The sequence below is a fragment of the Rhinatrema bivittatum genome, unplaced genomic scaffold, assembly GCF_901001135.1.
Source record: "Rhinatrema bivittatum unplaced genomic scaffold, aRhiBiv1.1, whole genome shotgun sequence".
NCBI classification, from domain to species: Eukaryota; Metazoa; Chordata; class Amphibia; order Gymnophiona; family Rhinatrematidae; genus Rhinatrema; species Rhinatrema bivittatum.
In genome coordinates, this window is record NW_021820313.1 from 9,284 (window position 1) to 32,342 (window position 23,059).

The following is a 23,059-nucleotide window of genomic DNA, read 5'->3' on the forward strand; positions in this document are numbered from 1 at the left end:
GAAACTATGATCACCAACTCAGTCCTGGAGGCTTCCGTGGAAGATTCTGGATGCTTCGCCCGGTGCCTCGCTGCAGATCAGGAAACTTCAGACGCATCTGAGGGAAATCAAAGAAGTGAATTCACATAAACATTACACACAACCCTTCCTCACCTCCCCTCTCCCAGAATCCAGCAGAACAATTTAAGATTTAATCAGTTTCACCACCGCAGAAGCAGCTAAAGCAGGAGCCAAAAAATTCCCACAAAAAAAACAGCTTTATAAACCTTAAAATATCATCTTGATTTTTCAGAAAGATTTTAAATCTGCTGGTTTTTACCTCTAAGTCAAGTGATTTAAACACAAATTTCTGTTATTTTTAAGGTTCGAAGTTTCCTCATACTGCTTTTGGCCTCCAGCTCAGCTAGAACCAAGATAGAGATCCAGCCCCATGATGAACCTTTATTCACAGTTACGCAGGAATTCCCCGTTTTCTATCCCCTTTCCAATTGACCTTAATCCAATCACTGTGGCAGCCAGGGCCCACGCACTGAGGGGTTCCTGCCTGACCTAAATCTGGCCACTAGGGCTCGCTATTGCACAATGATTAAAACATCCTCTCCTTCAGAGATGGTTGGTGGGGGGACAAAGCAGAGCCTCTCTCAGCCCCAGCAGCATCTCCAGACCCATCCAGCCCGAGGAAGCGGAAAACCTGGGACCGGAACCAGGCTCTGGTCACGCTTCACATACACCATTTCCACTGTGCCGACCCTGGGCTTGGAAACTTGAAGAGTGGTCAAGTGATTTGAAATCAAGATTCAGTGCAAAATCAGGAATTCAGGCTGCAAAAATCAAATGCACCCATACACAAGGTGCACCCCACTAGGACAGAGACCTCGAGGTGATAGTGCCCGAGGACCTGAAGGGAGCAATGCAACAAGGTGGCATGGGATACTGGGATGTATAAATATGCAATAAAGTGCGCCCAGCCTAGTGCACAGGTTAACGAGTGGACTGGACGCACATTTTGGATGTGAAGAGGAACCACAATCAACAGTACATCTACTGCTTGTGTTGATGAAGAATTTTTAAAGAATGTAACAGTTCGATCAAAAAAAACATTTTCTGGACGCACGGTATACACGCTCCAGGCCGATTTCGCCCTTTGCTATCGTGCGTGTATACTGTGCGTCCAGGAAAAGGTTATAATGGATTTATGTCATTAATGCTCTAGTTGACAGTGTTCTCTATGGTTCGTATCGAGCGCCCGTAGTAATAAGCCCACAGCCACCTCTCCTGGGAGTTAGGGACGCACAATTTCTCCCTAGCGCGTCCTTTGTAACGCAGCAGCTCATTTTAACATAGCATGGGGCACCCAGGAGAGGTGGCTATGTGCACGGTAGGAAAACGGGTGCTCGATACCGGCTCCTGTTTTACCGCACATCTAACTGCATCGGCCTGAGAGAGGCAGTAATGCCCCCCCCCCCCCCCCCGTACAGGGTGTTAGGAAGCAAACTCCCGGAGTACCGTGCCCAGTCCTGAAGGCCATAGCTCTGGAAGGAGACAGACAAGCCAGCGACAGCCCAGATCGCGACCACCAAAACAGTGATGATTAAGGATCTAAATATGTGTGTTCCATAGAGGAGGGGAGGGATATGATACATACATTCAAATATTTCAAAGACATAAATCAGGGGGGTCGGTGCCTGATCTGAGGGAAGCCAATGAAGGGGGGGGGGGAGAGAGGGAGGGAGTCACCCTGAAGCTCTGAACTGAGGGGAAGGGGAAGAGGGCCACTGCCACCACCGGAGCTCCGATGAGCCAGGACCCACATCCAAAAATATTTCTTCGGGGAAAGGGTGGTGGGTGCCTGAAACCTCCATCTGGGGGAAGTGGCAAAAATAAAAAAAAAAGTCCCATAATTCAGGAAAGCCTGGAATAGGCAGACAGGATCTCTACACGCGAAGAAGTGAGGGGAAAAGCCAGAGATAGACCTGGAGTCTCCTGTGCTTACGGGTCTGTGTTTCTGTGGATTTATTTTTTTTTTTTAAACATGTTGCAGTCACATCGGTACACACAACATAAGAACTTGCCATGCTGGGTCAGACCAAGGGTCCATCAAGCCCAGCATCCGGTTTCCAACAGAGGCCAAACCAGGCCACAAGAACCTGGCAATTACCCAAACACCAAGAAGATCCCCTGCTACTGATGCAATTAATAGCAGAGGCCATTCCCCAAGTTAGCGCTCCCCTCCACCATGCCGTGCCTCACCTTCTCCACATCCCGCTCCGTGGCCGGGCCGGGGTGGGGTGGGGTAGGGGGAGCTGCAGAAAGTGCACGCAGCCCCATGCATCACTTATAGAAAGCGAAGATCTCGCACACCCCAGGCACCATGCATGGCAGGCTCGCACGTTACAGGCACCCACCGTGCAAGCACAGAAATCGCCCGCAGAGGCACCGCGTGCAAATTATTAATTATACGTCCACTCTGCAAGCTCACAGCATGCAGACATAGCAATCACACTTTACACTTACGTGCACCGCATGCAAACACACCCCGCGGCGGCAAACCCTGAAAGCATCCCCTATATGCACAGGAGTATTTTCGGCCTTTCACCGACGTCACTTCCTTGGCGACAGACGCACCTTCCTTCCCAGGCTCTGCCCCACCTCCCTAGCGACCGCCCGGGCTCACGTCCCCGGTCCCCTCGCCAGCATGGCAAGGACTACAGGTCCCAGCATGCACTGCGGTGAAAACGGCCTTTCCTGAGCCCGGGGCCGGATTGCACTTGTCAAGAAGATTGCAGAAAATCCTGAAAAACAAACAAATACACCCCCCCAAATAAAGAGGAAAAACTTTTTTTTCCAGGCTCCTGAGCCCTGCAGCAGCCGCAGAGAGGGCAGGAAGGACTGAAGGGGGGAGAGGGGCACCTGAGCCCCAGCCCGGGGGAAAGAGGACCCCCACCCCAGGGCCCTTTGGCCTGTATCCTGCCACTGAACTGACCCCAGGAAAAGCCGCTTTTAATGGCATGCGTTGACCTCCCCCCTATAGTTTATATTTTTTTTTAGGGAGGGAAACCAGGGCTGGATCAGTCTGTGCTGAATAAACCTGGTCAGAGCAGGGCCGGATACCCCGCTGCACTCATTCCCGGAGTTATCTGAGGGTCAGGAGGAAAGAAAAAAAAAAAAACGCAAAAGGCCAGAAAGCGAGAGGGGAAGAACTACAAATCCCAGAACTCCTTGGCCCAGTGGCTCCGCCCCCCTCCCGGATACTTACATGACAGTCCCTGTGTTAACTGGGGTGTGGTAAAGGCAAACAAGAGAGCGAGACGGGAAACTGGCAAAGCCCTGCAGATCTACTGCTGTAGCAATATGGTCTGATTAATCATAAATGGTGAGAAATTAGTGCCATAGCAGTTTCATTATGATGTCATGATTGATTTTATGGGGGGTGGGGGGGAATGAGAGGAAGACGATTTGAGGGGCCCAGAGGAAAGTATTTATTTATTTATTTATTTTTATTTCCTGAGTCGATCAACATGGCAGGCGCTGTTGTCTTCTTCTTCCAGCCAATGGGGGAGCCTCCTTTCCATACAGATGTTCTCTTATTTCTGTAAGGGTTTCTTGCTCAGAGGAGGGACGACTGCAGAAGAGGCCGGTTGTTTTTTTTTGAGGAGGGGGGGGAAGGGGTTTGGCTCCTCTGTGCCCCTCCAAAAGCTGTCGGGCTAGCAGTTTTTTTAAGCTGGCATCTACAACAAACGTATGAATGGGGATCGCCCCCAGGCCCTCTCTGCATTCATTATAAGAGCACCGCTTGCCTGCCTTCTCGGGATCCCAGGAGGGCTTTGATTTGGGGGGACCCAGTTTTTATTAGGCTAAGGAGGTACGGCCACTGACCCATCTCCTCCCAAAACTCCAGTCACAGGTTTTTCAGGACTGTCTTTTATTTAAAGACGAGACCAGTGTTTTCCTGGACTATTTTTGTACCTTTTGAGGGTCCTTGACTTCTTCGCCTTCTGCCGTTTAAAAAGTGCGGAGAACCAGGCCACCCTCTGCTTTCTTTCCTCCCCATTCCTAAGTCTCTCCATGGATCTTTCATCCAATAATTCTGTATCTCTCCCTCTCTCCCCCCCCCCTCACAGCCTGCCGCTATGTGGCCCGGAAGATCTCTTCCAGCCATCAGAGACGGGAGGCAGAGGAGGCATCCTCAGCTATAAAAACATCCTACGGTCTGGCAAAAGGTGAGTCTTGTACCCCTCCCCACTCCCGATATCCTCAGCGTCCTGGGCCCTGTGCCCCCCCCCCCCCCGAGACTGCCACCCTTTCTCCGCAACCCCTAATCAGCCCGGATCGGCAGGGACCAGCTGCTCCCCAGTTTGGGCGACAGGCGTGGTACCCACTCAGGCTTAGGGATGCCTTGCGAATCAGGCTGCAGGCCTGCAGGAAGGAACCAGGGGTGTACAATATTTTATTTAGAACAAGCAGAAGCCTAAAGTTTTCTCCGCACGTGGAACGCAAGCTGGATTTTGTCTGGAAGCATTCTATGTTTTTTTCAAAGTCCTTTACCTTCTTATTCCTGTTCTCCTCCCTCCCACCCTGCCCCCTTCCTTCCAAGTATCCATCCTGCCCTCTCCATCTCAATCATTCCCTCTTATCCATCCACCCACCCTCTGACACAGACAGTAATGTACGTATATAAATATTTTTTTGTAGGTGAGAGGAGAGCAGTGATGAACGAGCCGGCACTGCTAGGGTCGGCGCCATCTGATCCCGTGCCGGGGCCACGGTCGGAGCAGGCCATCCAGAGGTGCGGCGCCCGAAGTTAAAAGGTCGCCGGGCAGGGTGGTGGGTAACTCCATCCTGCCCCCTTCGTCCACCGTCCTGTCTCACGCTCTCCCTTCTCTGACCACAGCATGAAAAACGTTTTTTGTTTTTTGTGTCCCCCCAACGGCGAGAGAATGAAGGCCTGGCTCAGCAACTCCCAGCCACCGGGGAATGAGCAGGCCGGAGGCAGGGGTTCACCGCTTGCTGTTGCAAACCAGTGCTTAAGAAAATAAAAGATATTTAAAACCCATCCAACGAGCGTGTCTGGTAAATTCATCGGAGCTCCTCAGCCTTCGTGCGAGCGTCCCGGGGGTGAAAAGCCCCACTCCTGGGCCCCCAGCTGCTCCTAAGACAGGGCCGTGGTGTTCACCCTGGAGGAAGGTAACCAGCGTGGTCAGGGCAATCGGGGGGGGGGAGGGGGGGGGCAGGTGCCAAAGGAGCCATTTTTGTCCTGAGTGGTGTCCGCCAACAGGAACCCTGGAGTCTCTGGGGAACGGTCCCAGACGAAACGCCGTCCCAAAGTGCAACAGGCGATCAGGAATTACCCCCACGCGTAAGCATGAGCCACAGCCTTCTGACGACGGCCCCTCCCCTCCCCTCCCCTCCCCTCCAGCAACCCCCACCGTGAAGGTTGGGTTCGCCGCATAAGCCATGGGGGTTTGGGGAACAGGCCAAAGGAGGAAGCACGGGCGGAGGGTGGGCGAAACGCCTTTGAGGGGGGAGAAAGACGGTAGCAGAAGTCGGGAAAGCCCGGGACAGGCCCCAAGGATGGGAAGTGAAAGTGGGAGTAATCTCGGGCAGCCGCACCAGAGGTTGTCTGCCGTCAGATTAAAAAACGGAAAAGCTCATTCTACGAATCCCACTGTCTCAAAAGCACCAGCTGCACCCGGAAGAAGGTACAGAGAAGGGCAGCAGAGAGGATCAGGGGGTCTGGAACAGGGCCCCTGGCAGGAGGGGTGAGGGGGCTCTGCAGCCTGGGGAAGAGACGCCGGTACGGTAGAGGTTATGCAAACTAAGAAAAATCAGAAACGCCCGGAGGTGCAGGACAGGGACCTAACAGGCACCACCCCCGTCCCGTTTCACGCCCTGTGCAGTTAACCTGTCGGACTCGCTTTCCGAGGGATAGGGTCGAAGCAATGGGGTGTGCCTGCCTTCAAAGAGAGGGAGTGAAGGAATTTAGGGAAGAGTTCAAGGCGCAGGATAGAACCAGGCCTGATTTTCAAAAGCATTTGTACACTTAAAACTGGATTTTGCACGTGTAAATGCACTTTACCCGTGAAAAAGTGTGGGCTTTTGAAAATTGCTACAACGTATGCCATTGAATTGTCCGTAGGTTTTACCCATGCTTACGGGGGTTAAACCTACTAAGGGCATCCTAAGACTGGAGCAGATGTGGCTAGTACCACAGCCCCAGCGGTGGCCAGGACGATGCCAGCAGCCAAGCCTTGCTCATGCGGCACAGGACGCCGCCCTGCCCTCCGGCTCTCCTCGTCCCGAAGGACGTCTTCCATCTTAAAAAGAAGACAGCCCCGGCGCCTTCTGATGACATCATCGGCAGTCCACTCTATAAGCTCCTTCCGAGAGCAGCTGATTCCCTCCGCCACGGGGTCTCCTGCCTGGTAGCAATGCACGTTGCTGAGGCGTTCCTGTGTCTCCCGGCTTGTACCTATGCTCCCGATTCTCGACTCTGCCACCAGCCTTGCCGCCTCAAACCGTCTCGTCCAGGGTCTTCGTCCGCTTTCAGCCCGACTTCCGGATTCTGACCTTTTGCTTGGACCTGACCACGATTGCCCTCATGCCTGGACCTGACCTCGGTCTGTTTCTGACTCCTGCAGTCTGTTGCCTGTCCTGACCCCTTGGACTCTTCCTGACCAGACCATCCTGGGGACTCACCTAAGTCCTGCCGGCCACCAGAACCCCAAGGACTCAGCTTGTGGGCGAAGGAAGCTGGTATAGGTGAAGCTCCAGCTCGTCCCGCTGCAGGGCACAGTTCGCCAGCTGTCGGCCCCTCGTGGGGCCGCCCGTGAGGCTACATCAACTTCGCCACAGCAGCAAGGGCTCACCCCCTTACGACAATATGGCCATAAAACAAGAAGCAAGCCAATTTAGTCAATGCAAGCTAAAAACATGACGGCAGACATGGACCGTACAGCCAATCTCGTCTGCCTGTCCAGACCATTAATACAAATAATTAAGAGGTCCACAAGACCGGAGGAGACAAAAAAACAAAAACCGAAGGAACTGATAAGTAATTAGACAACAGCAAATCTGTAACGTCTGCCGGTGGAAGGCTTGCCCTGGGACTGGCAGCACTCCCCCGGGAACCCGGACGGCCTGAAGGCCGCCATCAGGCTGCTGACCTCACCAGACCCTCGGCCTCCTAGGCGCGCGTGCGGCGCAGCGCCTTTTTGAAGATCCCGCGGCGGGAAACGGGGTTGCCGGCGGGCACCGGCGACATCACGTGACCGAGCGTGAAGGCCGCGCTCCCTAATCTCGCAGCCGCAGCAAAAAACGGGGTCCTCTTGCTTACTGCAGTGCGTGTTGCTCCAGCGTCCCGGATCCAGCCTTGTTCCTGTTCCTGCCTCGTCCAGCCTGCCCGGCTTTGCCCAGTCCGTCCTGCCTCCAGCAGCGCCCTGTCTCTGCCATTCACTCCGCCCGCCTCGGTACCGACCTCTGCCATGGACCTGGACTGCTCTTCTGCCTGCAGCCGGCCACTGACCTCTGCGTTGAACCTCGACTACGTCCTGCCCGCCGACCTGCCTCGACCCTCGCCCCCCGACTCTGGGAACTGCCTCACCACCGCCTGCCCTGACCTTGACCTATCCCTTCCTGATGGCCCCTGCGGGACTCTCGCCCGAGTGCAGGCCCTTGGAACCCAAAGGCTCAGCCAGCGGGGAGCGGGGCTGATAGAGGTGAAGGCGCGGCCTCGTCCCGGCCCTAGGAGTGTCAGTCAGGCGTGGGGCTAATAGGTTTGCCTTCCAAGCTGCGTCAACTACGCCGCCCCACAAAGGTCCCACCATCGTTACAAAATCCACCTTGAGGCTTCGCATGACAAGACGGCATTTGTGTGTTAATTTGATTTAAAAATTACAAATTAAGAGTAAATAAGCAAAATGGAGCTCAGCTCAGTTCATCAGGGATGGAGTCAGGCGCTGGAGCCACTATTTATTTATTTTTTTTTTTTAAAGAACTGAATTGGGTCCAAAAAAATCTTCTACACGACTCTGCACTCAGCGGGGTTATCGCAATGAAAATGTACAGCCCAGCTTGGAAACTGGAATACAAAGCCAGAAGCTCCCCCCCCCCCCCCCTGTCAGTCTGCGTCACGCGCAAGGCATCTGGGAAGAGCCTGACCCCTGGACAGTTCAAATTTTCAAACGTCCTTTACCCAGATCAATAGGAGGTCCAAAACCTCCCGCCCCAGGGTCCTTAGGGGGGTCAGCGATGCCGGTAATTGTACCCACGGGAAAAGCAGGCAGGGTCAGAGGTCAGGGGAGGCAACACCGCACCTAGATTTTTCATTCTCAAAATTATATGCATTTGTTTTGCGAGGAAAAACGTACCCCACGGGGGGGGGGGACGACGACAAAAAACAGGTACAAATCTCCACGGTGCTCTCTCCCAAGGCAATTTTCAAAAGGGAAGATAAGTGCAGATTTTCCCTTTGAGAAATGGTGCAAAAGTCCACAGGGAGAAGTAACTGCGGCCTTCGTAACCACCCACAGACATTTGAATATTACCCCCATAACCCCCCCCCCCCAAAAAAAATAAATTAGATTTGAAAGAAAAGCTTCATAAGCCATTCCTTATCAGGCTCCAAAATGCACGTCGTCGTCAACAATTTAGGCAGGGAGGTGGAGGCACCAACAGAGGTCTTCAATCCCCGCCTAAGCGATACAGGCTTGTGCTGCAGGAGAAACGTGAAGAAGAGAAATAGGGGGCTGTGGCAAGATATTCCTGTGGCACGGACCCACCTTCAACCAGAAATCGATTTTTTGCAGGGAGGTGCTCTCGTTTTGAAAATGACGCAGAAGCAATCAACAACATCAGTCATTTCGTTTCATTTTCAACACGAAATGACAGAAACAAATGGAATTTCATTTTGTTTTCTGTTATAGCGCATGCTGAAATGAGATGAACAAACAATGAAACAAAAAAAGCTTTCACTGCATGAAGCTAAACTATTTTATGCCTGAAATAGTATTTAACTGCATGCGTATTTCTAGAGCAGCAGAGAGAATTTCGAAAAATCTTCACGCTTTGCAAATTAACTAAATCACCTTGAACAAGTGCCATTGTAAAAGATGGGACAGTCTTCTGGTTCCAGCTGGCCACGTCTAGCGTAATAGAGCAAAATGTCCTTCTGTTGAGAGTCCGCTTTAACTTTCTAGAGTGAAAATATTCCCTTTCCTGGCTGGTGATTCAGGAAGAAGCTTTCTCTTTAAATCAAAGATGACATGCCGTGAAATCTCCATAGTAACCGTAGAAGAGGCCTACGGGAGCCTGTAATGCCGGCCCTCCAGGCGCAAAAGCCTGGCTCCCAGCCTTGGCAGCAGGTCATCGTTCTGCACCGTGCCCCACCGCCCTCGCTGTGGGTCCCTCTCTCCCAACCGCAGGGCTTTCCCCCAAAACTGCGGACCCCCCCTCGCCGCATGCCATCCTCGCCACACACGCGTGGAGTAGCACTTGAGCTTCCTGGAGCTGCCAAACAGGCAATACCTGTCTCCTGTGGCTTGCATGGCATCCTGAGATGGAAACAAGTCTAGGGAGGGGCCTTCAGATGTGTAGGCAGATCAAACAACAAACCAAAAATAGAAAAAGGAAAAAAAAAAAAAGTAGGCCTGCGGGCGGGGGGCAAGCCTCTTTGACTGGTCGCCTTCGGCAGTGATCTGTGTCCTGGAGTGGACCTTTGAGGCAGGTGCCAACCCCCCCCCCCCCCCCCCCTGTTGACAGAAGGATGGGAGGGGGCCAGATGCTCTCCTCAGAGCCAGGCGAGCAGCAGCAGTCAACCACCGAGGGGGAGGCTTCTGAGGGCAGACGATCAACAGGCCCCGGAGCATCCAAGTAGTGTTCAGGCGCTCGTCTCCTTGCTCCACAGCTCTGTCCATGCACCTCGTTTCTTCCATGCAGCACCACCACCCCCACCGCTCAATCCTACACCGCACCTCCACCGGGGAAGCCTCAGTGTACAGGCAGGAGGCTGTACAGGGCTCGTAGATCCTTTAAGGTCGATGGATGCCCTCCACCCAGGACGTTGGCTCCGGAGATCCCTTGGAGAAGAAGCAGATGGGGTGAGAGGTGCCGACTCCTTACAGATAAACCATCAGCCAGATAAGGGACTCACTATCTGTTCTCGTTACCGTGGCATGGGGGCTTCCGGCAAATCTTGTGCCACCTGTGGAAGGGCTCGCGGCAACACACAGGGCTAGTGCGAGCCAGGCACGTTGACGACAAGCTGCTGGTCCTGAAAGCATGGGGACCTTTCTCCTCATCAAAGGCGAGATCATCTCGTTATTAAGACCGTTCATCTAGCACCACCGCACTTTAAATGTAGATCTGAAATGGGTGGGGAGAAGTAGCATTCAGCGCAAGGGCTTCACTTACCCACAGTACAGCGCAGGCAGCAGCAGCACGCCCCCGGCCCAGAACAGGCACAGCGCAGGCAGCAACAGACACACACACACACACACACACACACACACACACTGCTCCGGCACAGAACATGTACAGCGCAGGCAGCAACAGACACACACACACACAGCTCCAGCACAGAACATGTACAGCGCAGGCACCAACAGCATGCCCACGCTGCCCCGGCCCAGAACAGGCACAGTGCAGGCAGCAACACCAACAGCATGCCCACGCCACCCCAGAACAGGCACAGCAGTACAAACCTTCACACACACACACACACACACACACACACTCTTCTCTGTAGCCCACGCCCTCTCTCTTGCTCGGTTCAGCTGTGCCTCATCTGGTCCCAAATATCTGTGCCACCAGTGAGGAGCAGGAGGGGCATCCAGTCGAGCAGAGCTGCCCCAAGACAGTCCAGGCTGGATGGTGTCGGGCTGGGCGCTGGGCTCGGTGTGGTAGGAGGGGGTGAGTGATTCTCCATATTTGTGGCCAGAGCCCCTGGGGACGGGACGGGATGCCCCCCCCCCCTTTCAGGAAAATCCTTAAAAGCAAAGTCTGGCCCTGAGAAACAGAGTTTAGAAGGGGCTTCTCTGCCTGTAAAAACGTTAGGATAGGAACCAAAGCCCGGGGCCTGCGCACCACTGTAGCAAAGAAAGGGAAAGAAAACAGAGATATTTGAACACACAACGCGAGACGAGAGTCTGCGCGCGGCTATAAAACATGTTCCCTTCTTCTCTGCCCTCCTGGGGCGTCAGATCTGCTAATGCAAGAGCCCCCTTTATTTATTTATCACTTTTATAAGCCGTCAAATCTTAAAACAATCTTAAACAGTGTACAACGGTTAAAACAAAAACAATGGAGCATAAAATTACACACATATAAAACCCTTATGTTAAATAAAAAACACAATTAAATCAAAATACAAGAGGTAAATAGCATCCCTCCTCCCCCTCCACAACACACACAGCCCAGGAGGAGGACACAACTGTCAAAAGGCATCCGGGGGGGGGGGGGGGGGGGGGCGTGAGGAGCTGTCACAGCGGAAAGCACCTCCGACAAATCCCAGGAGGAATGGAGAGGGGGCGTCCAGGATGGATCGGGAAAAGGAGGAGAAAATGCCGCCAAGAAAGGGAGGGGCTCACCAGGGCCGGTGCCAGGGGTGAGCGAGAAGGGCGACCACCCTGGGCGGCAAGTCGGGAGGGGGGGGGAGAGAGAGGAAGCCGAGGCACCGCATCACCCCTTTTGAGTCAGCCCGGGGCACGGTTTAGTCCAGCGACTGCCCCCATGCTCGCCACTCAACCCCCCCCCCCCAAGAAAAAAAAAAGTAAACAGGAGGAGCATCTGATACTCTTTTTTTTTTTTCGGATAGCACCCACTTAATGTCACGCACCGCATAATCTCACCTCCTATTTATTGCCAAGTCTGGCTAAACGTCATATCCAAAAGTTAAACATCGCGTGCCGTACGGCGTCACGCCATCGACGCGCACGCCCCCCCCCCCGGAAAATCCATAATTGGTCTGGTTCCCTAGGGCAGTGGTCCCCAACCCTGTCCTGGGGGCCCACCAGCCAGTCGGGTTTTCAGGATCTCCACAATGAATATGCATGAGAGAAAATTTGCATACACTGCCTCCATAACATGCAAATTTGTGGAGATCCTGAAAACCCGACTGGCTGGCGGGCCGCCAGGACAGGGTTGGGGACCACGGCCCTAGGGAACCCGGCACGAACTGATGACATCACGACGACTTCACCACCCAAACCGTGTGGCCGGCGTGACGTCATCAGCGTCGGGCTCCAGCATTTACATTTTCGAAAGGGCAAACATCCAGTGGCCATTTCGCCTCAGTAAACTTTTTTTTGTTACTAAACTTCCACCCTCACCAGCCCGATATTCTGGTGGAACTCTGGCAGGACAAAACCCCCCCCCCCCCCCCAAAACTCACCTCTCCACCGTATTCGGGCTCTCCTCCTTACTCCCACGCCCTGCCGAAACTCCACTGGGCCCCGTTCCACCTGCGGCGTGGCGGTCCTCCCCTTAAAAGTCCGCGGCGTGCGCGTTTATAAACGGGGGGCGGGGGGAGGGAGATGCGGGGGAACATGAATTGGCTGGCGCGTGTGCGTGCGCGGGGTGAGGGGCCTAGGCCCAGTCCTTATCCCTTTTCCGCGTGACGGTGTCCGTTTCCAGCTCGCACAGCGGGTTCTGGAGGACCGCCGAACACCCCCGCCCCCCTACGAGGTCGTCGACCCCCTAACCCCAGGTGCCCGGCGCTGGCATGGACGCTCAGCTGTATAAGTGAGGCCGAAGCGCACGTTGGCAGGTCTACTCCCTGTGCCGGAGTCTCCCCTCTGGTATTTCCAGCCCCTGCGCTCTCTGCATTTTGCCGGAGTCTCCCCTCTGGTATTTTCAGCCCCTGCGCTCTCTGCATTTTGCCGGAGTCTGCCCTCTGGTATTTTCAGCCCCTGCGCTCTCTGCATTTTGCCGGAGTCTCCCCTCTGGTATTTTCAGCCCCTGCGCTCTCTGCATTTTGCCGGAGTCTGCCCCCTGGTATTTCCAGCCCCTGCGCTCTCTGCATTTTGCCGGAGTCTCCCCCCTGGTATTTCCAGCCCCTGCGCTCTCTGCATTTTGCCGGAGTCTCTCCCTGGTATTTCCAGCCCCTGCGCTCTCTGCATTTTGCCGGAGTCTCCCCTCTGGTATTTCCAGCCCCTGTGCTCTCTGCATTTTGCCGGAGTCTCCCCCTGGTATTTCCAGCCCCTGCGCTCTCTGCATTTTGCTGGAGTCTCCCCTCTGGTATTTTCAGCCCCTGCACTCTCTGCATTTTGCCGGAGACTCCCCTCTGGTATTTTCAGCCCCTGCGCTCTCTGCATTTTGCTGGAGTCTCCCCTCTGGTATTTTCAGCCCCTGCGCTCTCTGCATTTTGCCGGAGTCTCCCCCCTGGTATTTCCAGCCCCTGCGCTCTCTGCATTTTGCTGGAGTCTCCCCCTGGTATTTTCAGCCCCTGCGCTCTCTGCATTTTGCCGGAGTCTCCCCCTGGTATTTTCAGCCCCTGCGCTCTCTGCATTTTGCCGGAGTCTCCCCTCTGGTATTTTCAGCCCCTGCGCTCTCTGCATTTTGCCGGAGTCTCCCCCCTGGTATTTCCAGCCCCTGCGCTCTCTGCATTTTGCCGGAGTCTCCCCTCTGGTATTTCCAGCCCCTGCGCTCTCTGCATTTTGCCAGAATCTCTCCCTGGTATTTCCAGCCCCTGCGCTCTCTGCATTTTGCCAGAATCTCTCCCTGGTATTTTCAGCCCCTGCGCTCTCTGCATTTTGCCGGAGTCTCTCCCTGGTATTTTCAGCCCCTGCGCTCTCTGCATTTTGCCGGAGTCTCCCCTCTGGTATTTCCAGCCCCTGCGCTCTCTGCATTTTGCCAAAGTTTTCTTTGCTAGATCCCTTGGTCTGACCCAGCATGGCAATTTCTTATGTTCTTATGTATCATGTGCCTCTTCTCCCCCGCGTATCCATATTTAGGTCACTGAATACCTCAGTGGAAAGGTTACAACAGCAAAACAGCAGGAAAGACAAAGAGGCTTTTTATAAATGCTGGCAAATCAGAGCTTAGAATACCAGAACCGGTCCTGCTGGCCTGGGCCCACCTTGCAGAGACCGCTGGATGCTTCCTGCGCTCCCAAAACCAAACTCATTTTAAACTGAAATATTGACAGCCGGGATCGCGGCGCGCCTGGCACCTCGACCCCCACAAAGAATCCCACCCCCCTCGTTACCCCCCAAGCTTGTCCTATAAAGAGGCCACAACGGCAGGCGAAGACGAGGCTCTCTCCCCCCCCCCCCCCCTGCTGTCACCCACCTTCCAGGCTTCCCCAGCTAGACGGGTCCCTTTAGGAAGGGGGGGGGGGGGAGAAGGGGGATTGGTAAATATCATCTCCCCCCCCCCTCCAAAAATAATAAGAGCCGTTCAGTGCTTTCTACTCAGAGAAGGAGAGCAGCGTAACGAGTCCCTTCGACGGGCACAGGGCGGTCATTAATTGTTCACAAAATAAAAAGGGAAAACCGGTAAAGTATTCTCACCCTCCGTGTGCGGAGGTCTCTCCGTCCGTCCGCTCCTGCCTCTCCTCCCTCACCCATTGTCGAGTCGCTTCTCCCCCCTTCCTATCCCACCCTGCTCTCTCCTGCTGTAGCCCTCCATCCACCCCCCCCCAACCCCAGCTCTCTCTCTTACCTCCTGCCGCTCTCGCCCCATCTCCCTCCCCCCCCCCCCATCTCATCCCCCACAACCTGCTTATTTCTGCCCCTCTGTCCCCTTCCGACACCGGCTCCAGCCTCCCAGCTCTCACCTCAGTGGGGTCCCCTTTGACTTATCTGATTGTCTGTAGCATCGTCTCTTCTGTCATCCCATAGTGTTTGGGGTTTTTCCTGGGGGGGGGGGAGGTTCTCGCTCTGGACCCCCCCCCCCCCTGCAGCCCATCTGATGGCCTCCAGAGCCGAACACAAATTACTCCAGGCGAGGTCTCGGCCCCGACACGTACAGAGGCAGCGTCGCTTCCTTCCCCCCCCCCCCCCTGTGTAAAGTGCGAAAAGCGGAATATAAAATGTAAACGAATGAATCGTCCGACAGCAACGCACTAAGCCGTCCGCATCGGCCTGGGCGTGGTGGACGTGCAGACGTCTCTCAGCCGACCTCTGCTGACCCCCCCCCCCCCCCCCCCCCGAGTCTATCCGAACAAAGCCTGCTTCGTTGCCCCCGTCGTTCCTGAGCGGCATCCCGGCTTCCCTCCGCACCTATCCCGCAAGGTTTCTGGGATCGCCGGGCCCGGGTCTCCTGGCTCACGATGCGGACGGGGGCCCGGTGAAGGCAGCGAGGATTCAGGACGAGCAGGGCCCGAGCAGGGAGCGCTCGATGTGCTGACACAGGCAAGGCACGGCAGCCTCCCGCGCGTGGAGGGAGCGCGACGTCCGCGGCAGCCGGCCGGCGCCCAGCAGCCCGGCGTAGCAGGCGCCATAGAGGGTGAGCAACCAGGACGCAGCCTCCTGCAGGAAAAAAGGGAGAGAGAGAGAGAGAGAAACGTGCATGGGTCGGCAGCGGGCCTTCACTTAATGAGAATAAGAGTGCGGAGGTTAAGGGTCAGCTCCTCAGGCGAAGGCCTCTCTCGAGCCCAGCCCGGAAGGCTGGAGATTCACCCCGGGGCCTGGATACCTGCGGCGTGCCTCCGGGCACCAGGCTGACCACCACGGTGTGGGCTGGGGCCGAGCGAAGCCTTCCCTGTCCGGAAGCTTCACCGTCGTTTTCCCCTTCTCTGCTCCCGTGCAGCAAGGGGGTCTCCTCTGAATCCATGCTCTTGGCTCCGGCGGCTTGCAGGGGGACGGGGCCGTTCTCCATCACGCTGACGCAGAATCCGCCCATTTTCCGGCGCACCCCCGCCTGTCCCAGAATAAAAAAAGAAAAATGGGAACGGTTACAGTTTTACAGAGCATTTCTTAAAAAATAGGGAGGTTAAGAGACTGGCCTCAGGTCGAGCAGTGAGAGCTAGTGGCAACGGTAGGATTGGTGCCTGGGGCCCTCCGTACTGGGCTGTCACATAGGGCAAAAATAAAAAAAATGGTGGCAGTAGTGGGATAATCCTTACAGTTAATCAGATGGCTCAGTTCCCCACTGTATCTGTTTCATGCACAAAGGATGGATTGGTGCATTCACCTGCAGGGGATTCTGGGAGCCCGGTCTTCCCTCCAGAAGTTGGATCAGTCTTTGCAGACAGTCCCCGACATCAAAAAAGCAGAAGGTGAGCTGGGAAAGGCAAAAGACTCGAGAGAAAAAGAAAACAAACAACAACAAAAAAAAAAACACAGTACAACATACATGGGACAACACACACATGAACGAGCAGTTTTACAGACGCACACGCATGTCATTAACCGACCATGGTCGCAGCTGCACACATTAAGTGCCCCTCTGACCCCCAGCCCGGCGAGCTGCACTATTGAACACTACCTGCAAGCGCCCCATGCAGCTCTCCATGCAGTCCGACAGTCCCACCAGCAGCCGGTGGCCCCGCAGCCCTTCGTTGGCTCTCATCAGGCGCACATCGCTGTTCATGGTGACCTGTAAAAAGGGGTGGGGGGGGCGGAAGCTGGAGATCAGAGGTCACGGGGGGGGGGAATAAAGGGGGGATGGATCGTGGCCAGGGCGCGGGCGACCCCTCTTGCTTACCTGTCCCCGGCTGCGGCCGAGGAGCAGCGCGACGGCTCCGGCAAAGAGCACCGACGCAGCGCTGAACCCCAAGCAGGAGACGGCGAGGTGTTCCTCGACGAGGGGGCGCAGGAAGAGGTGAAAGGTCGAGAAGAGGGCGCACCAGGCCAGGACGTACAGCGTCTAAATGGTGAATAGAACGGAAAATGTCATAATGCCTCTGTATCGCTCCATGGTGAGACCGCACCTTGAATACTGTGTACAATTCTGGTCGCTGCATCTCAAAAAAGATATAATTGTGATGGAGAAGGTACAGAGAAGGCTACCAAATGATAAGGGGAATGGAACAGCTCCCCTATGAGGAAAGACTAAAGAGGTTAGGACTTTTCAGCTTGGAGAAGAGACGGCTGAGGGGGGATATGATAGAGGTGTTTAAAATCATGAGAGGTCTAGAACGGGTAGATGTGACTCGGTTATTTACTCTTTCGAATAATAGAAGGACTAGGGGGCATTCCATGAAGTTAGCATGGGGCACATTTAAAACTAATCGGAGAAAGTTCTTTTTCACTCAACGCACAATTAAACTCTGGAATTTGTTGCCAGAGGATGTGGTGAGTGCAGTTAGTGTAGCTGGGTTCAAAAAAGGTTTGGATAAGTTCTTGGAAGAGAAGTCCATTAATGGCTATTAATCAAGTTGACTTAGAGAATAGCCACTGCCATTAGCAATGGTTACATGGAATAGACTTAGTGTTTGGGTAATTGCCAGGTTCTTGTGGCCTGGTTTGGCCTCTGTTGGAAACAGGATGCTGGGCTTGATGGACCCTTGGTCTGACCCAGCATGGCAATTTCTTATGTTCTTAAACCAGGGGGAAGGAGATGAAATCGCAGGAGATATCGGAGCAGGATCGTTGTTGCATTCTGCGCTCAGTTACTGCGGAGCGACACCGACAGACGCACAAAGCTCGGGGTGTGTTTTCCTCCTACAGTGGTTCTGCCTAATTACGGGCCGATACGGTACAGTGCGCTCCGACGGAGCACACGGATAGCCGGCATTTGGACGCGTGTTTTCGACACGCTAGCTTTACCCCTTATTCAGTAAGGGGGTAATAGCGCGTCCGAAATGCACGTCCAACCCCCCCGAAACTAATAGCGCCCGCAACATGCAAATGCATGTTGCGGGCGCTATTAGGTATTCCCGTGCGATTCAGAAAACAAAATGTGCAGCCAAGCCGTACATTTTACTTTCAGAAACTAGCGCCTACCCAAAGGTAGGCGCTAGTTTCTGCCGGCACCGGGAAAGTGCACAGAAAAGCAGTAAAAACTGCTTTTCTGCGCACCCTCCGACTTAATATCATGGCGATATTAAGTCGGAGGTCCCGAAAGTTTAAAAAAGTTAAAAACCGGAAGCTCAATTTTGCCGGCGTCCGGTTTCCGAACCCGTGGCTGTCAGCGGGCTCGAGGACCGACGCCGGCAAAATTGAGCGTGGGCTGTCAAACCCGCTGACAGCCGCCGCTCCTGTCCGAAAAGAGGCGCTAGGGACGCGCTAGTGTCCCTAGCGCCTCTTTTTACCGCCGGGCCTAATTTAAATTAATTTGTTTACTGAATCGCCCACTCTCCCGCGTTTTTTTTTTACTGAATCGGCCCATAAGTTAGCTGGGATCATGAAACGGCGGAGGTCTTGGTAAAGCTAAGCTCAGGAAGGGAAGGGAAGGGACGACTTACGGGAGCCAGGAGAGTCAGGAACCAGCAGGAGCTGAAGCAGAGAAACCTTCTGACTTCGGGAGCGTCCAGGGCCTGACGTAGGGGCAGCTCGTAATCCTCTGATGGGACCTGTGGTGGGGGAAGAGTCGCAGAGCGAAGGAGGAGGGAGAGAAAGTTGATTAAAGGCAGAGCATTAATAACCTATGCCACAAGTTGCACTGATCTCAGCTGAATTCTATTGCCCCGGGACTTGGCCGCAGATAAAAAAATCAAGCAAGAAGCCATGGACAAATGGGTCAGAAGTCGGGGGACCGAGCCCTACTCACCCGCAGTCCATGCCGGGCGAAGGCTGGCCCGCAAGCCCCGTAATCAAAGCCCGGGCCCCAGCAGGGGGCCCCGGTGCCGAGAGTCAGGAGCACGCGTCCGTTATAGAGGGGAGCCGCCCGGTCCTGGAGGCACCCGCTCCCCTCCGGATCCTCCGGACCTGCAGCCAAAAAAAAAAAGGAAGAGAGAGAGAGAGAGAGAACCAGGCAAGATGAAATCCCTCCACCAGCAGCGAGGTGGCCACCGTGCCCGCCGCGCCGACCCCCCCCCCCCCCCCGGGGTGCCGCCGTGCTCGACGAGAAAAACCCTTCCTCGACCCCCGCGCGCGAGTCACGCCGTGTGTGCCCCGGCGCCCGTCCCCGGTAACAAAACAAAAACCTCCCCCCCATGACCTTCGCACAACAGAAGGTCTCGGAGATCTGCAGCGACGCCTCCTAAGGTCTTACCCCCCCACCCCCTCCCCGGACGAGTGTCCGGTGTTATTTTGGCCTGCAACCCCGGACGCCCTCCGGCTTCCCACGCCTATCCCCACACCCGTCTTTCCGTGGGAAGCACAAGAGAGCGGGTAAGAAGGGGCTGAGGGTTCTGCGCCCGAGACACAGAGAGGCCCCTGCGATCCAAACATTCGGGAAGGGGGGGGGGGGAAATCCTTGGATTTCGGACCGGCCTGGGTCACGGACGGGGGGGGGGAGAAAGCCCTTCGGGGGAAAACCTGCGTGCCGGGAGTCCGTTGTGCACGCCTCGGGATGGCCCGCGGGGAGACGCAGGTCGATGGCCGTCTGGCCAGGTCTCGGAGCGCCGCTCTCCGTCCCGTCCATCTCTCCTGCGCTGGGAGAAAAAGAAGAAAACCAAAAACGAGCCATGCCTTTAATATCTTTATATTTATTCTGATTTAATAAACTGCCCTCATACAGCTCTGGGCGGTCTTACTATTAATAATATTTCATTTATTTATTTAGTGATTTTTTTTAATATACCGCGGCACGTTAAGAACATCACCTCGGTTTACAATGAACAATAAATCAGCAACGGGCTTTACAATCAGATGAAATTAAGAGGAAACAAACATTATATATATCAAAATAATACAAAACAATTAAATCAATGACAGTCATAACAACATTTAATAGGAAAAAAAAAAAAAAAAGGCCGTGCACGCATTCACAAAGCAGAGACCCGGGCCGGGCGCTGGAAAGGAGACGGTCAAATTTTTTTTTATTTTTTTTTGCACGGAGAACCGAGAATCCTATTTCTGCGACGGGCAGACCATAGCAAGGACGGTTCCCGGGGGTCCCCGTCACCTCTGGCCAGGTGAAGGTTTTAGAGCTGCGATAGGAAAAAAAATAAAATCAACTTACCGGGGCCAGTTCTTTCATTAGGCAAACTACATGGCTGTCTTCTAGGGCACCGACATTGTTTTGGGGGGGGGGGGGTATCAAACCCCTGAAATGTCCAGGTGCGAGCTACCTGCGTTTAAGGCGCAGCAGCCTACAGGGGAAGGGAATGGAGAATACCCGGGGGCAGATGTGAGAGCCGGAGCCAGGTGGGTTGCGGAGAGTTGGGGACGCTGGGCGGGCAGGGGTGGAGAGGTTTCGGGGGGCAAGGTAGGAGACGGGGGGGGGGGGGGTAGAGCAGGACTTCCCAAACTGTGGGTCAGGGGTCACAAAACCTTCAGCCGAGGTCGCAAGTGCCTGAAACGGCCGGCGCCCCCGGCGAATGGTCCCCCACTCTCCCGTGAGTTTTCTGCGGCCACGGGGGAGCCTCGCTTGAGGAGGATGGGGACCGGCGCGGGGACTGGGAGCTCGCCCCCCCCCCCCCCCCCCATGTTAACTGCCGCAGCCGCTTGCGGATCACGGTCAGGGTGGGGGTCGAGTGCTCACCGGCTGGGGGAGATTGCCACTGCTCCTCTCCTCCTCACCCACCACTGAACCTGATCAAGAGAGAAGAAAAAAAAACCACCTTGCTCTCTCTTCCCACCACTTGTCATCCACGTTTGCCCCAGTACCCAGAGGAAAATGCTGCTGCTCACCCTTGCACGAGGGAGGCATTTATTTGGGATAAGGGAGGGCTCAGGTACAGGAGTGTGAAGGCTGGAGTAGCTGGAGAAAGGGACTGGCTGAGGGGGAATGACAGAAGACTGGGGGATAAAAGAGAGGACCACCTTGGGAGGGAGGGGGTGAGGAAGAGCGGATGGGGTTGAAAGTGAGGGAGGATCAGCTTGGTGGTGGGGGTCGGGAGGAGAGATAAGCTGTAGTGTGGACAGCGGGAGGAGGGATGCGGGAGGTGATGGAGGGTGAGAGCTGGATGCTGAAGGGGGGAGGCGAGAGAGAGGGACACCGTGCCGGAGCCGGTGGGTGAGGGCAGAGGCGCCCGTAGTGGAAGGGTGAGAGAAGCAGGGTGCTCCTTGCTGTGTACCCGAGGAAGGTTCCCCCTCCCTCCCCGTCCGCGGGTGCCTGCTCAGGGGCGGGGCTGCTGCTGCTGCGCTACAGGCTGGCGCAGGTAAACAGAGAGAGCGAGCGTCGCATGCACCTGAGGGAGGGGGGAGGGACGCCGCGCCGGAGCCGGTGGATAGGGGGGGGGGGGGTTGAAAGATTCAGGGTTCCCCTTACTCTGTATCCGGGGAGGGTCTGCCCCCGTCCGCGGGTGCTTGCTCAGGGGCGGGGCTGCCGCTGCGCTTCAGGCTGGCGCAGGTAAACAGCCAGCGTCGCATGCACCTGAGGGGGGGGGGTCTCACCTGTCCGTCTCTGTGAGCGAGGGGGGGGGGGGAGGTCACCTTCAGAGCCTGCTGACAGCCTCACCTCCTCCTCCCTGGCGACTCCTGACAGTGCTGAGTCAGAGCTGGGGGTGAGTCAGCAGGAGACTCCCACTCCCCGGCTAGAAGGAGTCACCTGACAAGCAGCACCGCTGGCTCCGCCTTTTAACCCGTTGCCTCCTGAGGCCAGGGATCGGCTTGCTTTCCCTCACTCCAGGCAATTATGATTTCTGCTTGGGGGCTCAGCATGGCATACCACCCCCTTGGTAGGGTTGCCACCTGGATTCAGATTTCCAGGACAAGTCGATCCGGTCCTGGTTTTATTCCCCTGCCCGCAGGAACTTCTATTCTTCGTTTTCTGAGGGCAGGCAATGGGTAAAGCAGAATCTGTCCCAGCATCAACCTGTCCTGAAAATCTGGAGCCGGTTGGCAACCCTACCCCCTGGGCTGGAAAAGGAGCCAGGGGAGCGCCAGCCGCACCAACCAAACAATGCCAGGTCATAAGGTCCTGGATTTAGTACCCCACTGCATGCTGGGAGATGTAGTTCCCTCCCACCACCCCCACCTTTCTTACCAAAATGAGAATTTCAAGTCCATGCATGGCAGAGAGTAAAACCAGGGCTGGCTCAGCCTCTCCCTTCTGACATGGAATTGTTCTAATCCCCGGCTCTGTCATTGACCCTGTGCGTGATCTCAGGGCAAATCATTTTATCCCCTGTGCCATGCCTCTAATCCCCGGCTCTGTCACTGACTGTGTGTGATCTCATGATGAATCACTTTATCCCCTGTGCCATGCCTCTAATCCCCGGCTCTGTCACTGACCCTGTGTGTGATCTCATGGTGAATCACTCTATCCCCTGTGCCATGGCTCTAATCCCCGGCTCTGTCACTGACCCTGTGTGTGATCTCAGGAGGAATCACTTTATCCCCTGTGCCATGCCTCTAATCCCCGGCTCTGTCACTGACCCTGTGTGTGATCTCATGGTGAATTGCTTTATCCCCTGTGCCATGGCTCTAATCCCCGGCTCTGTCACTGACCCTGTGTGTGATCTCATGGTGAATCACTCTATCCCCTGTGCCATGCCTCTAATCCCCGGCTCTGTCACTGACCCTGTGTGTGATCTCATGGTGAATCACTCTATCCCCTGTGCCATGCCTCTAATCCCCGGCTCTGTCACTGACTCTGTGTGTGATCTCATGGTGAATCGCTTTATCCCCTGTGCCATGCCTCTAATCCCTGGCTCTGTCACTGACCCTGTGTGTTTGACCTCGGGATGCGTCACCTCATCCCCCTACGGCTCAGATCTAATCCCCGGCTCTGACCTCCCTCTATTTTAACTGCATCCTCCAGCACGGCCGCCCCCTGCCTGTTCCCCCTCCTCACCCCAGAGGCCCTGGTTTAGGGACACCAAATTTTGAAGGAAGCCAAATATATCCAAGGCCAAGGAGGCGCCTGTTTCTGCTCGCCTCGGGGGTCAGAAGCGCGCCGGTAGCTTTTGCAGTGGTAACTGCAGTTGCGTTCCCTCCTATAGTATAAGAGAAAGCCTGCCTGAACAAGGGGCTTAGACGTGGGCTACCACGCGGCTTCCTCTGTAGCCCGCAGGGAAAGGCAGTCAAGAACTCCAGAAATGCATCCATTTGACAGCAACAGAGAAACAACA

General features: G+C 55.2%; 1 protein-coding gene and 1 long non-coding RNA gene across 4 annotated transcripts; one reads left to right on the forward strand and one right to left on the reverse strand.

Moving 5' to 3' along the window:
- Positions 1-14: 14 nt before the first annotated feature.
- Positions 15-21,821, reverse strand: LOC115081443 (transmembrane protein 268-like). 3 transcript variants are annotated; one of them, XR_003853804.1, is made up of 10 exons: positions 21,381-21,821; positions 19,359-19,474; positions 18,649-18,806; positions 18,344-18,451; positions 16,642-16,803; positions 16,423-16,533; positions 16,129-16,218; positions 15,631-15,855; positions 15,216-15,464; positions 15-97 (listed from the first exon to the last, which is right to left on the reverse strand). XR_003853804.1 is itself a non-coding variant. In XM_029585906.1 (9 exons), the coding sequence occupies exons 2-9, from the start codon at positions 19,462-19,464 to the stop codon at positions 15,300-15,302; spliced, it is 1,125 nt and encodes a 374-aa protein (XP_029441766.1). In that variant the 5' UTR covers positions 19,465-19,469; positions 21,381-21,821; the 3' UTR covers positions 14,798-15,299. The 3 variants fall into 3 exon arrangements, 2 of the variants coding, with proteins under 2 accessions (XP_029441766.1, XP_029441765.1); XM_029585906.1 differs by lacking the exon at positions 15-97 and having other exon boundaries at positions 14,798-15,464; positions 19,359-19,469; XM_029585905.1 differs by lacking the exon at positions 15-97 and having other exon boundaries at positions 14,798-15,464.
- On the forward strand, positions 3,223-5,053 carry LOC115081444. Its single transcript, XR_003853805.1, has 3 exons — positions 3,223-3,373; positions 4,122-4,220; positions 4,693-5,053. It is a non-coding gene; the product is annotated as an uncharacterized LOC115081444 (long non-coding RNA).
- Positions 21,822-23,059: the final 1,238 nt, after the last annotated feature.

Bases quoted from the DNA above. Each gene is read 5' to 3' on its own strand.
- LOC115081443 (XM_029585906.1), bottom strand. From the start codon at position 19,464: ATGGACGGGACGGAGAGCGGCGCTCCGAGACCTGGCCAGACGGCCATC. The intron at 16,804-18,343 runs GTAAGTCGTCCC...TTCACCATTTAG, and splicing joins TCCTGACTCTCCTGGCTCCC to ACGCTGTACGTCCTGGCCTG. The intron at 15,856-16,128 runs GTGAATGCACCA...ATTCTGGGACAG, and splicing joins GCTCCCAGAATCCCCTGCAG to GCGGGGGTGCGCCGGAAAAT.